Here is a 12,930-nt window from a genome sequence, read left to right as displayed (position 1 = left end):
AGGCATAGATGCCTTTTTTCCATTCAACCATTGCTCCAGTGCCGTCCCACAAGAATTGCAGCATATATGTGGTGCCCAGCTCTTGTCCTGGTCTCCTATCTTGCAGCCAAAATACAAGTTGTAGGCTTTCTTAATCATTCCTCCTTTTTTGTGAGATAAAAGTTATTTCACCGCAGATATAGCAGAAATTATCTGCTTTATTCACACAAGTTCGAGGCATTACTGAGTAGCCTATATAAGCATAAAACGAAATGTAAAGACGCTGTCGAACTACAATCAGCTACAGATACTGCAGCTTTTATGCAGTGAAGTGATGCAATTAAAGGCTAATATTGCATCATCTCAGTATACATGCAATTTTCTATTGGTCACCAGTATCAATTGCGCAATATGCAGCTGAAGTTGCATCATAATTTTGAATGGCTTATGTCATTAGATGGGTGAATATATCATGGAAACTAGAGCCAATCAACATTTTTTAGGGTCATTTTCGTTTTCAGCACCCCAAAATTATGTAAGATTAGCTAATTTTATGCCCAAAACTTTTTACCTGTTGAACAGTGTAATTATTGTATTCAGTATATGAATGCCCTTTTCATTTCCCAGTCATTACTTTTTTTCTGCACATGTGCACAATGCAAAAATGATCGTTAAAAGGGTTGAGACAAACAATATAACACTAATAGGTGTGATTACCATGGTAACCTTTTATTTATGTCCCCCCCCCCCAAAAAAAAAAAGAAAAAAAAAAAAGAACTGTTGCTGTAATTTTGAAAGTGTTTGCAGGGGTTGATCTCCAGCTTTCATCTTTGACTATACTGCCCATGCCCTCTGTGAATCATATGTGCCATTTTTTAGGTCCACTTTAATATAAATGCCAATTAAAAACATATAGTTTCTCTTTCAGTCCCAACCAAAGCATGTTTATCGAGTGCTGCAATGTCAAGAAGCAGAGCTGGCACAGATGGTCTCTACAATGTCTGACAACTGGAAATTTGAGCAGGTAATGAGCATTCCTGAATCTGTCAGGTGGATTGGGGGGAAATTTTAAATAAACAAGAAATGTTCTAGAAATCTAGAATATAGAAAACAAAAATGCATCACTTATTTTTTTCTTCCTAACTATTTAGGGTGGTAGATATACAGTACAGCACAAGAGGGTCCACAGTAGGGAAAGAACATTTCGTAAGCACACTGGATTTTCCATAAGACATGGTAGGCTCATGCCTAGGGGCAACACCTTGGGAGAAGCTCCTCTAATTGTTTGGGGCTAGTTGTCATTTGCACAGTTGGGTCTTAGAGTTTTGGATAGAGCTACTTGTTTTGTTTGACGAAACGCATAGGACGGAGTCTGTGCACTGACATCACGCCACTGTATCGATTCTTGGGCAGCAGCTCCTTATTATACCATATATCGGTGCATAACCCTGCTGTGGGAAAAGAACAGAGACGATATCCTCTACAAGGCTTAGACAGCAAGAAGAGAGCAATTGGCTCAGAGCAAGCTGGCTGTTGTAGCTATATTTACAGTAGCTGATAATTTTGGTATGTGTGCAATTTACTGGGTGGTTGTGAGTGACCACTCATTGGAAAATTTGGTACAGATTCGATTGTGTGGAAGATGGCAGCTTTTTTTGTTTCTTGTTTTCATTCACATTTCAATGAACTTTTTGATAAAGAGGCTTTCTTTGTGAGCACTTCATTGTATAACACATTCATTGTGATCATTTGGAACATGTTTTAATTTTTAATTAGTAGTTTAATTATTTGTATTTATCATTCATATTTACAGGTGAAACTCGAAAAATTAGAATATCGTGCAAAAGTTCATTTATTTCAGTAATGCAAATTAAAAGGTGAATCTAATATACTGTATGAGATAGACTCATTACATGCAAAGCAAGGTCGTTCAAGCCGTGATTTGTCATAATTGTGATGATTATGGCTTACAGCTCATGAAAACCCCAAATCCACAATCTCAAAAAATTAGATATTGTTAAAAGGTGCAATATTCTCGGCTCAAAGTGTCCCACTCTAATCAGCTAATTAAGCCATAACACCTGCAAAGGGTTCCTGAGCCTTTAAATGGTCTCTCAGTCTGGTTCAGTAGGAATCACAATCATGGGAAAGACTGCTGACCTGACAGTTGTGCAGAAAACCATCATTGACACCCTCCATAAGGAGGGAAAGCCTCAAAAGGTAATTGCAAAAGAAGTTGGATGTTCCCAAACATGCTGTATCAAAGCACATTAATAGAAAGTTATGTGGAAGGGAAAAGTGTGGAAGAAAAAGGTGCACAAGCAGCAGGGATGACCGCAGCCCAGAGAAGATTGTCAAGAAAAGGCTATTCAAAAGTGTTGGGGACTTTCACAAGGAGTGGACTGAGGCTGGAGTCAGTGCATCAAGAGCCACCACACACAGACGGATCCTGGACATGGGCTTCAAATGTCATATTCCTCTTGTCAAGCTGCTCCTGAACAACAAACAACATCACAAGCGTCTTACCTGGGCTAAAAGAAAAACAAACCTGGTCTGTTGCTCAGTGGTCCAAAGTCCTCTTTTCTGATGAGAGCAACTTTTGCATCTCATTTGGAAACCAAGGACCCAGAGTATGGAGGAAGAATGGAGAGGCACACACTGCAAGATGCTTGAAGTCCAGTGTGAAGTTTCCACAGTCTGTGTTGATTTGGGGAGCCATGTCATCTGCTGGTGCTGGTCCACTGTGCTTCATTAAGTCCAGGGTCAACACAGCCATCTACCAGGAGATTTTGGAGCACTTCATGCTTCCTTCCGCAGATGAGCTTCATGGGGATGCTGACTTCATTTTCCAGCAGGACTTGGCACCTGCCCACACTGCCAAAAGTACCAAAACCTGGTTCAGTGACCGTGGGATTACTGTGCTTGATTGGCCAGCAAACTCGTCTGATCTGAACCCCATAGAGAATCTATGGAGCATTGCCAAGAGAAAGATGAGAGACATGAGACCGAACAATGCAGAAGAGCTGAAGGCCGCTATTGAAGCATCCTGGTCTTCCATAAAACCTCAGCAGTGCCACAAGCTGATAGCTTCCATGCCACGCCGCATTGAGGCAGTAATTGCTGCAAAAGGGGCCCAAACCAAGTACTGAGAACATATCCATGCTTATACTTTTCAGAGGTCCGGTATTGTTCTATGTACAATCCTTGTTTTATTGATTGCATGTAATATTCTAATTTTCTGAGATTGTGGATTTGGGGTTTTCATGAGCTGTAAGCCATAATCATCACAATTATGACAAATCACGGCTTGAACTATCTTGCTTTGTATGTAATGAGTCTATCTCATATATTAGTTTCACCTTTAAGTTGCATTACTGAAATAAATGAACTTTTGCACGATATTCAAATTTTTCGAGTTTCACCTGTATTTTATTTATATACATTGTCAATGAAAGTGTGATTTATATTTGGATGTACATATATAAAATTCCTTTGACACTGCAAATATTTTAAAGGCTCCATGCACACTGGGTGTTTTGATAACACTGGTAACGTTAGCTGTGTAAAGTCACTTTAAAAATGTGAGTTTTCAGCTTTTTTTTTAGCATTTTTGCATTAGCGTTTAGCGGAGTTTTGCCACATTTAGCAGCATTTTCCGTTTTTTTCCGTTTTTTAGCATTTTTTGGGACAAATATATTTTTTTACCACGTTTTTCAGCGTTAGAGCGTTTTTACGGCTAAAAAACTCCCATAGAAACCCACTAGTCCTGGGGTTTTTTTCCAGCCACAAAACGTTGATTACAGTCTATGTGTGCATGGACACATAGGATAACATACTGGGGGGTTTACTAGCTGTAGAAAAAAAAACATCAAAAGCCAAAAACAGCAACTGTAAAAACATCCAGTATGCATGAGGACTTAAAGTAGATTTCTTAGGATTTGTATATCAATTCCTAATTTGCCAGCAGCCTGCTAGTTACACCATAGCACTGACTTTTTCCCTGACTTTTACAGTAAGTGATCCTATAGGAAGTGATGGGAAATATCTTCATTGAGGGAACAGACTGCAACAAAAGACTTTTTTTCAGTAAAAAGGTGAAGGGCTAGAACCTCTGGCAGACTATTATTACTGGCTGTGGCAGTGACAACTGCTCCTCTTATTTCTTGTCCCGTGGTCACTTGGACAAGAAGTAGGATAAATCTCCCCAACAGGGTCACAGACAGCAATAAATGCTTAACCAAAAAATTTAATCTTCCCACTTCCCACAAAATACAAAAATAAAGTTTTAAACTCACCGTACATGTTACAATCTGACCATACAATGTACATAATCAACTTTTATTTTGCCAATAGTAATAAGATGACCTCTCTAAACTATTTAATCAATCTATATCTAAACAGACAGGACTTTGCACTACATACGTGTTGGTAGATCTAAAGAAGTTTGCACCATCAGATTGTGAAGTATGTGTGGTGAGCTTAAAGCTAAAATCCAGGTATGTAAGAATGTATTTTTCATACCTGTGGGTTCCCTGTAGAACCTAGAAATCAGCGTGGTATTTGCTGATACCACACTATCATTACAGTTCTCTGGGTCCTGTGCCGAGTGGCTGCACAGCATGATGACCTTCTTCCTTTCAGTGTTTGGGCCTGGTGATTGGTCCAAGCACTGCATCTTGCTAGGAAGGAGAGAAGGTCACATGTTCCTCCATAGCTGGTATCGTTGAGTGGCATAGGAGAGTATCAGTGGGAAGGGAGGTCTGGCCTGTCAAGAGAAGCGAAAAGTAACAGACCTCCTTTAGTTCTGAAGGTCAATGCACAAAATAGCTTTTGTTTCATATTTGTTTGTACTATGTCTGCAGTTGGTGAATGTGGGCTCCCCATATAATTACAGCAGTGAAGGACAACCAGAGTTTCTTTGTGTGGTCTCCCGGGAGTTACAGAGTAAGAAGAAAATATGTGGATCTGCGGCATGCAGCACAGCACAGGTACAGAACATTTTGTAAAAAAAAAAACCACAATTGTTTACCAGTTCCAAAAATAAACCAGAGTACAGTGGTTATACAGTGCCTTGCAAAAGTATTCATACCCCTTGAAATTTTCCACATTTGCCATGTGACAACCAAAAACATAAATGTATTTTATTGGGATTTTATGTGATAGACTAACACAAAGTGGCACATAATTGTGAAATGAAAGGAAAATGATAAATGGTTTTCAAAATTTTTTACAAATAAATATCTGAAAAGTGTGGCGTGCATTTGTATTCAGCCCCCTTTATGTTGATACTAACTAAAATCTAGTGGAACCAATTGGCTTCAGAAGTCTCCTAATTAGTAAATAGAGTCCATCTGTGTGTAATTTAATCTCAGTATAAATACAGCTGTTCTGTGAAGCCCTCAGAGGTTTCTTAAAGAGCAAGTGAACAAACAGCATCATGAAGGCCAAGGAACACACCAGACAGGTCAGGGATAAAGTTTTGGAGAAATTTAAAGCAGAATTAGGTTGTAAAGAAATATCCCAAGCTTTGAACATATCACGGAGCACTGTTCAATCCATCATCCGAAAATGGAAAGAGTATGGCACAACTGCAAACCTACCAAGACATGGCCGTCCAGCTAAACTGACAGGTCAGGCAAGGAGAGCATTAATCAGAGAAGCAGCCAAGAGGCCCATGATAGCTTTGGAGGAGCTGCAGAGATCTACAGCTTAGGTGGGAAAATCTGCCCCTGTGGACAACTATTAGTCATGCACTCCACAAATCTAGCCCTTATGGAGGAGTGGCAAGAAGAAAACCATTGTTGAAGGAAAGCCATAAGAAATCCTGTTTGCAGTTTGTGAGAAGCCATGTGGGGGACATCAAACATATGGAGGAAGGTGCTCTGGTCAGATGAGACCGAAATTTAACTTTTTGGCCTAAAAACAAAACGCTATGTGTGGTCGAAAACTAACACTACATATCACCCTGAACACACCATCCCCATCATGAAACGTGGTGGCAGCATCAAGTTGTGGGGATGCTTTTCATCAGCAGGATCAAGGAAACTGGTAAGTTGATGGGAAGATGGAGCCAAATACAGGGCAATCATAGAAGAAAACCTGTTAGAGTTTGCAAAAGATTTGAGACTGGAGTGGAGGCTCACCTTCCAGCAGGACAACTACCCTAAGCATACAGCCAGAGCTACAATGCAATGGTTTCGATTAAAGCATATTTACAGTATGTTGCTGTTCACAGATCCTCTCCATCCAATCTGACAGAGCTTGAGCTATTTTTCAACGAATATTGGAAAGTTGGGGTGACCCTCAGGTGGTAGGAGGCCAAATCCCGGTTGGTAACAAAGTGCTACATCCCTGTATAGCATATTGAAAGGAAAAATATGGAAATGGCCTTTCTAGGCACAAAAACTAAGCACATGAAAAGATAAAATCCAATGTTCCTTTATTAACATCACATCACCTCTAAAATGTATCTTGTATAATATCATTGCACAATTAGCCCACAGCTAATATCCCGTAACCCACCAACCACATAGAATGATTACAAAAGATGGTAGCAGTATGAATGGCACCAACAAAGTATTCCTTCAAAAAGGTAGGGAATATTCAAGCTGTGCAGGCAATGCCCGACATGTTTCGTGACAACCATCGCTTCCTCAGGGGCTAGCAATATATCTAGGGAGGATAAATATACTTAGACAATATGGATATACATAGAAGATTGCAAAACCGCATAGTATATAAATTGATAGTATTCACTTACAAAATTAAGCAGCATGCACTGGGCAATGATGAACTCCCCAGGCCCCAAAAAGGCAGGTCCCCTCAGGCCACACGCAAGAAGAGCAATCTCCAGAGATCAGGTATGGGGGTGCAAAAACCGGCTTAGGGCAGGTGAAGGACACATGAGGTTCCTCAAAAACATATACTTTCCACGGGTTGAATCACAGGGCTACAAGCTAAGAATAAGAAACCAGGAAAGGCCTGAAAAAAGACCATAATATGTAAATTAATCAAGTAAAATCCTGCTAGACAGGGTAGATACTGGGGAATAAGCTTTCTTTCTGAGGAATATTTTACAAGGTATATTGTATATTACAAGGTAATATGTAAATGCTGGAGTAGAGCATTTTTGAGAATGCGGGCTAGCCATAACAGTAGGAAGTTTATCTAACCTAAAGTGGCCATTCTTATCACAGTTTTCCTTTGAGTCTCAGTTGCTCCTCAGTCTCCCTCAATTGTCTTCTTATTTGTAGCCCTCAAGCCAGTTTTATATATTATATAGTAACCCCTTCCACCCTGCATAAGTAATATTTTTGAGGGTGGACCTTATGTGGTTCTTGCTGTTGGTGGAACCCTAACATGATGATGTTTGTCTAAGTGCAGGATTCTGTTACAAGTTCACTGGGACATTTTGTCATGATTGCAGGTTTTTAATTTATCATGCATGTATTTTTGTTGCATGCAGAGCTGTGAACCTGAGCAGGAAGAAGAGATTGTGTTGAACCCGGACTGTATTGTCTTCCACGAGAGAGAAAGAGACGGCCGGCATTAACTCCCGTGAGTTTCCATTTCCCTTCCTGCTTCAGTATCTAATCTACATCAGTTTATACTTCTCCTTTTTTCTCTTCATAGTTATAAAGGTTTTGTTATATCTGGATACTGGAACTTCCGCTCTCCGTTCTCAACAAAGCGAACCTCTCTGGATTTGCATCATAGATGTAGATAAAAAAAAAGAAGTGCTGCCAATAATAAACTGAGATATTATATAGAATTAACCGCTTCCCGACTGCCCTATAGCAGAACTACTGCTACAGGGCAGAAGGACTGCGCAAAATCACGTATATATACGTTATTTCTGGGTAGGGAGCACACGCACCGCCCTACTGTGCCACCATTGACAGCTACAGCTGTCGATCACCGGGTCCTGGCCGCAGATTCCCTGCCGGCACCCTGCGATCGCTGAGGAACACTGACAGGGGAGAGGTCTGTATGTAAACAACACATTTGTAAACGCTATAGCTTTCACGTAAACCAATTAATTTACATGTATTGGGATTTTTTTTCTGCAAAGACATGTAGCAGAATACATTTTGGCCTAAATTTATGCTGAAATTTGATTTTTATCATTTTTTTTACTGGATATGTTTTATATCAAAAAGTCAACAATGTTTTTTTTTTCAAAATTGTCAGTCTTTTCAAAATAAACATAGAGGCGATCAAATACCACCAAAAGAAAGATGCGTTTGTGGGAAAAAAGGACATAAATTCCATTTTGGTGCAGCATTACATGACCACACAATTGTCAGTTACAGTAACGCAGCGCCGTATCACAAAAAATGGCCTGGTCAGGAAGGGGGGTAAATCCTCTGGAGGACAAGTGGTTAAAGTGGAGCTCCATCCAAAAGGGGAAGTTCTACTTTAAGCCTTTGTCCCCCGCTTCCCATTAAGGACTGGCACCTTTGGGGAGTGGGAGAGGGGGAGCAGGTACCCAAATTTGACAGGTACCCACTCCCACTACCGCTGCGATTGTCCCCTCCCTCCCCATAGTCTTCTGGGATAAGTGACAGGTCCAAGAAGACTAGGGGGCCATTCAAAAAGTGCAGCACTTCTTGCTCATTTGCAGTGGGCACCTGGCTTTGAAGTCGCAAGCTGTCAATGCACAGGTGCCCACACTGAAGGTGCCAGGGAGAGAAGACGGCCAGTGAAACCAGCGGTGGTGAGGACACCGCTGGACCAAGGGACAGGTAAGTGTCTGTATCTTAAAAGTCAACAGCTACATTTTTTGTAGCTTCTATTATTTGTTTATTTTTTCATGTTTAACTTTGCCCTTAGCTCCCACTACTAGCATACACTAAGTACACTGACCTTTTACTCAAATTAAAAGGAGTAAACCTAAGAGTGAGTTCATCTGGAAGCAGCAAACACCAATACCCATAAACTAGTATCAAAGGCTAGCGCAATACAATTGATTTAATAATAAACCAAAGTAACGCAACTGTTATTTTTTAGTTTGGTTAAAGTTGAACGTAAATATCTTATTGGCTGCTGGAGGTCACACCTCCACCTTCCTTCATTTTATAGAATATCATCTTTCTTTTATTGTCAGTATTATAATTCTTTCTTTGTTAAATCTAAGTTCCCATCTTCATTCTCATCTCCTTCCTCTTTCTCTTACAGACATTATCCTCAGTGATCATTGCCGTACAATCTATCCTAAGTCAAATAACACATCAGATAAACATGCATTTTCATACCAGTGTCATTGTTTATTTCCAAGCATTATGTGAACCTTTTAATAAAATCTATCCACTAACCAAAGTATGTGTGAATAGCAGTATTTGTAAACATTTTTTGTTTAAGGTCCCATTCAAGCGGGTGCTACGATCAGGTCCACCTGAAAAATGAATTGGGAACTCCACATAAATATAAGAAGATGGATGTAAGGAGATGTGCATCCATTTACATCTAATTAACTCAGAGTCCATCTAGATTCAGAAAAAAAAGACCAACTAAAAAAACTTGCTAGCTCCCCCTGGCTAACTACAGAGGCACTACACCAGTTCATTTCAGGTTGACATTGAGCTGTTATGGTCAAAATAAAAATAAGGAATGTCCAATAGTTAAGGTGGATATAACAGAATAGTGCTGGGAATGTAAAGTGAAAATGTTACTTGTGTAGTAATACCTCTGCAGGAGCTGCTGGAACTGTTAGCCCCTCCCATTCTCAGTGATGATCCACCCTGAAAATGGACTCAACACACCAGTAGCTATATTTGTGCTTTAACAAAACAAAAATAAGGCTTGCAGAAAAGTATTGGTTAAACAAGGTTGACATTGTTGATAGCAACAATAATACAATGAAATGAATAGGACTGGTGTTTTGCTCTCTATACCTCCAGCAAAAAGCCTTGCCTTAAAGGGAGACTAGAATGGTACTGCTGGTAATGATAGGCAACACTCAGTACAACAGGCGTTGCGGCCTAACTACAATCAAATAGACCCTAGCTAACCAATGGCCTGTGTGTACATCTACTACAGACTCTGCCAGCAGTGAGGCCCTTTTAAACTTAAGGCCCCATGCACACGGGACACCTCTGAATGATGGAAACTGACTGCTGGAAAATGTAGGTTAAAAAACGTTTTAGCCACGTTTGTATACCGCGTTTATGTGCGTTTATGAGTGTTTGCGTTTAGAATCGTTTTTTAAAGATAACCTCAGGGGACTTTCCAAAATGCCCAGAATGCACTGAAAAACAGTAAACAATTAACTATTTCAGACACTTTGAGAGAAATAGAGAGAGCAGAAACAGAGAGAGCAGTATTAGTTGAGATTAGCTGTCTTTTTTTTTTTTGTGGTGTTTGGATGTGTTCCAGCTCATTTCTGTGCAGAAATTATTGCAGCAGTGTCTAACATATTTTCTTTCATGCGAAACCTCAAAGTATGGTGTACCAGGTCCATTTGAGTACCAGTAAAATGCTTTGCATGCATTTTTCATGATGAAAAATGGCTCTGGACAGCATCTAAAAATGTAAGAGTTAAAAAAAAATTCCAAACGCAAACACGTATAAACGCGGTTAGCCATGTTTAGCCACGCTTACACGCGTTTACAAGTGTTTTGCATTTGAAACGCTGATAAAATCCACTGCTGAACGCAAGTTTTCTGCGTTCAAAAAACGACTGTAAACTCAACTGCCTGTAAATGACTGTAAATGACAATGTGTACATGGACACATAGGAAAACATTAGGGAGAGTTCAGCGGCTGCTGAAAAAACGCTGAACAGCTCCTAAACGTGAGTTTATCAGCTGCAGTGTACATGGAGCCTAATAGTGTGCACTTTTCATTGAGATCATCAGTAGGAGCTCTTCTGTAAATCATTCTATCATAGAGTTGCGCCTGATTCCACTTTCAATAAACCAGCTTGGCTTCTTATATTAAAGTGGTAGGAAACGACTTTTGTTTATATTGTACCTACAGGTAAGCCTATAATATGGCATACCTGTAGGCACTCTAAATATCTCCTAAACATGCACCGTTTAGGAGGTATTTACTTACTGTAGCAGCCAGTGATGTCATTGACACAAGCGCACTGTGTTCTCTCGCACGCATGCGGAAGGCAGAAGATTGGGTGAAGATGGAAACTCTGTCAGCAGTGACAGCACTCCACTGGAGTGCATTGATTTTCTGTGCTTGGAGCTTGGATACAAGTTAGCAAAGTAATATCTTAATGGTAACTGACCTCTCCACCTGATATTCACAGCTTTCCCAATTAAAGAATCAAAAGGCTTCTATCATAAGCCAAAGTCTTGGTAGGAGAATTCTTTTTTTCCGGAATTCCTTTAGTTTTGTTTCGTTTATTTGTTTTCATTGAGTTAGAATTGAATTCAAGTCGGCCGCATTCGGAAAATTCAAATCATCCTCCAAATTTAAATTTATTCTATTCGAAATTCCAATTTTGGAAGACAGTTATATTTTTTCTACTTTTTCTATTCTATTGTTTTTTTTCTATTCTATTCTATTATTTTCTATTCTATTCTTTTTTTTCTCTTCTATTCGGTTCTATTCTTTTCTATTCTATTCTATTGTAAATTTATTCCATTCAAATTCGAATTTTGAAAGATGGTTATATTTATTCTATTCTGTTGTTTTATTCTATTATATGCTATTCTATTAATTTGTATTCTGTTCCTTTATTTTCTATTCTTTTCTATTATTCTCTATTCTTTTCTATTCAAATTCTAATTTATTTTATTAAATATTTACATTTTGGAAGATGGTTATATTCTTTCCATTATATTCTATTGTTTATTCTGTTTTATTCTATTCTCTTTTTTTATCCTATTCTAATTTATTCTATTCAAAATTTAAATTTTGTTATAGTCTATTGTTTTTCTATTATATTCTTTTATTTTCTATTCTATTCTATAATTTTCTATTAATTTCTAATCTGTTCAAATTTGAATTTATTCTATTCGAAATTTGAATTTTGGAAAATGGATATATTCTTTCTATTCTGTTCCATTCTATTGTTTTTCTATTCTATTCAAATCTATTCTATTCTAGTCCTTTATTTTCTGTTCTGTTTTATTCTATTCTGTTTTAATCTATTCTACTCCTTTATTGTCTTATATGTTCTTTTATTTTCTATTCTGTTCTGTTTTATTTCAAATGTTTTTATTGAAAGATTTTAGTACAAAACAAAACAAGGTGCATTAATATGGTTCACAGTTAAATACAGTAAAACTTTTGCGTGAAATTCTTTTCTATTTTATTTCTATAACTTTATTTTCTATTCTAGTCTATTCCTTTATTTTCTATTCTATGTTATTCTATTTTTATTTTCTAATTAAATTTTATTTTTGAACTCTAATCAAATTTCGGATTAAATTTAATTTTGTTATTTCGGATTTCTTTAAATTTGTTACTATTGTAGATCGCAAATTTGGATACATCCACATCTTTAAATAACTAAAAATTAATCTGAATTGGAACAAAATGAACCCCACATGTCTAGCTTGCTCCTGCTTGAGTCTCTACCACCTGCAGTATCAGCTTCTAAATCTCTGTGAAGGATTGCTGCAAATGTTATTGGGACTGGGCTGTTAGCTCTGGCATCAGGGCTTCAAGAACATGAGGTGTCTCACTCTCTCTCGTGGCATACCTGAAGTAGTCAGTGTCAGGTACACAAAGGCAACATCATGAGGTGAGTAGTTGGCTTCTGAGTTTTGCAGGCTAACAGCACCTTTTTCCTTCATATTGTCTTGATCAGATTGGAGCAGGTTAGCTATTCACTCTGGTCTATCATTTGAAGATTCAACATTATGTGGTCAAAGGGTTGCAGCACAGTTATAGTCCCCAATGCCTGACTTGCATCTAGCTCCATTCCATCCTTGACAATGACTTGGTGGAGGATCTTGTCCAGGTTAGCGGTAAAAGTGGACAAATGGCCTT

At 38.6% G+C, this 12,930-nt stretch overlaps 1 protein-coding gene across 1 annotated transcript in view; it reads left to right on the top strand.

Annotated features, from left to right (window-relative positions):
* KCTD17 (potassium channel tetramerization domain containing 17) overlaps positions 1-9,297 on the top strand; it is a 69,627-nt gene extending 60,330 nt beyond the window's left edge. Inside the window, exons 4-7 of the mRNA XM_089681837.1 lie at positions 908-1,003; positions 4,842-4,967; positions 7,445-7,536; positions 9,157-9,297. Of these exons, the coding sequence (XP_089537963.1) occupies positions 908-1,003; positions 4,842-4,967; positions 7,445-7,531 (309 nt within the window). The 3' untranslated portion in view covers positions 7,532-7,536; positions 9,157-9,297. The remainder of the gene's footprint in view (positions 1-907; positions 1,004-4,841; positions 4,968-7,444; positions 7,537-9,156) is intronic.
* The last annotated feature ends 3,633 nt before the right edge of the window (positions 9,298-12,930 follow it).

The sequence above is a fragment of the Staurois parvus genome, unplaced genomic scaffold, assembly GCF_062004578.1.
Source record: "Staurois parvus isolate SC_StPar_1 unplaced genomic scaffold, SC_StPar_1.0 ptg000282l, whole genome shotgun sequence".
Classification (NCBI taxonomy): Eukaryota; Metazoa; Chordata; class Amphibia; order Anura; family Ranidae; genus Staurois; species Staurois parvus.
This window is presented reverse-complemented; position numbering and strand designations above follow the sequence as displayed.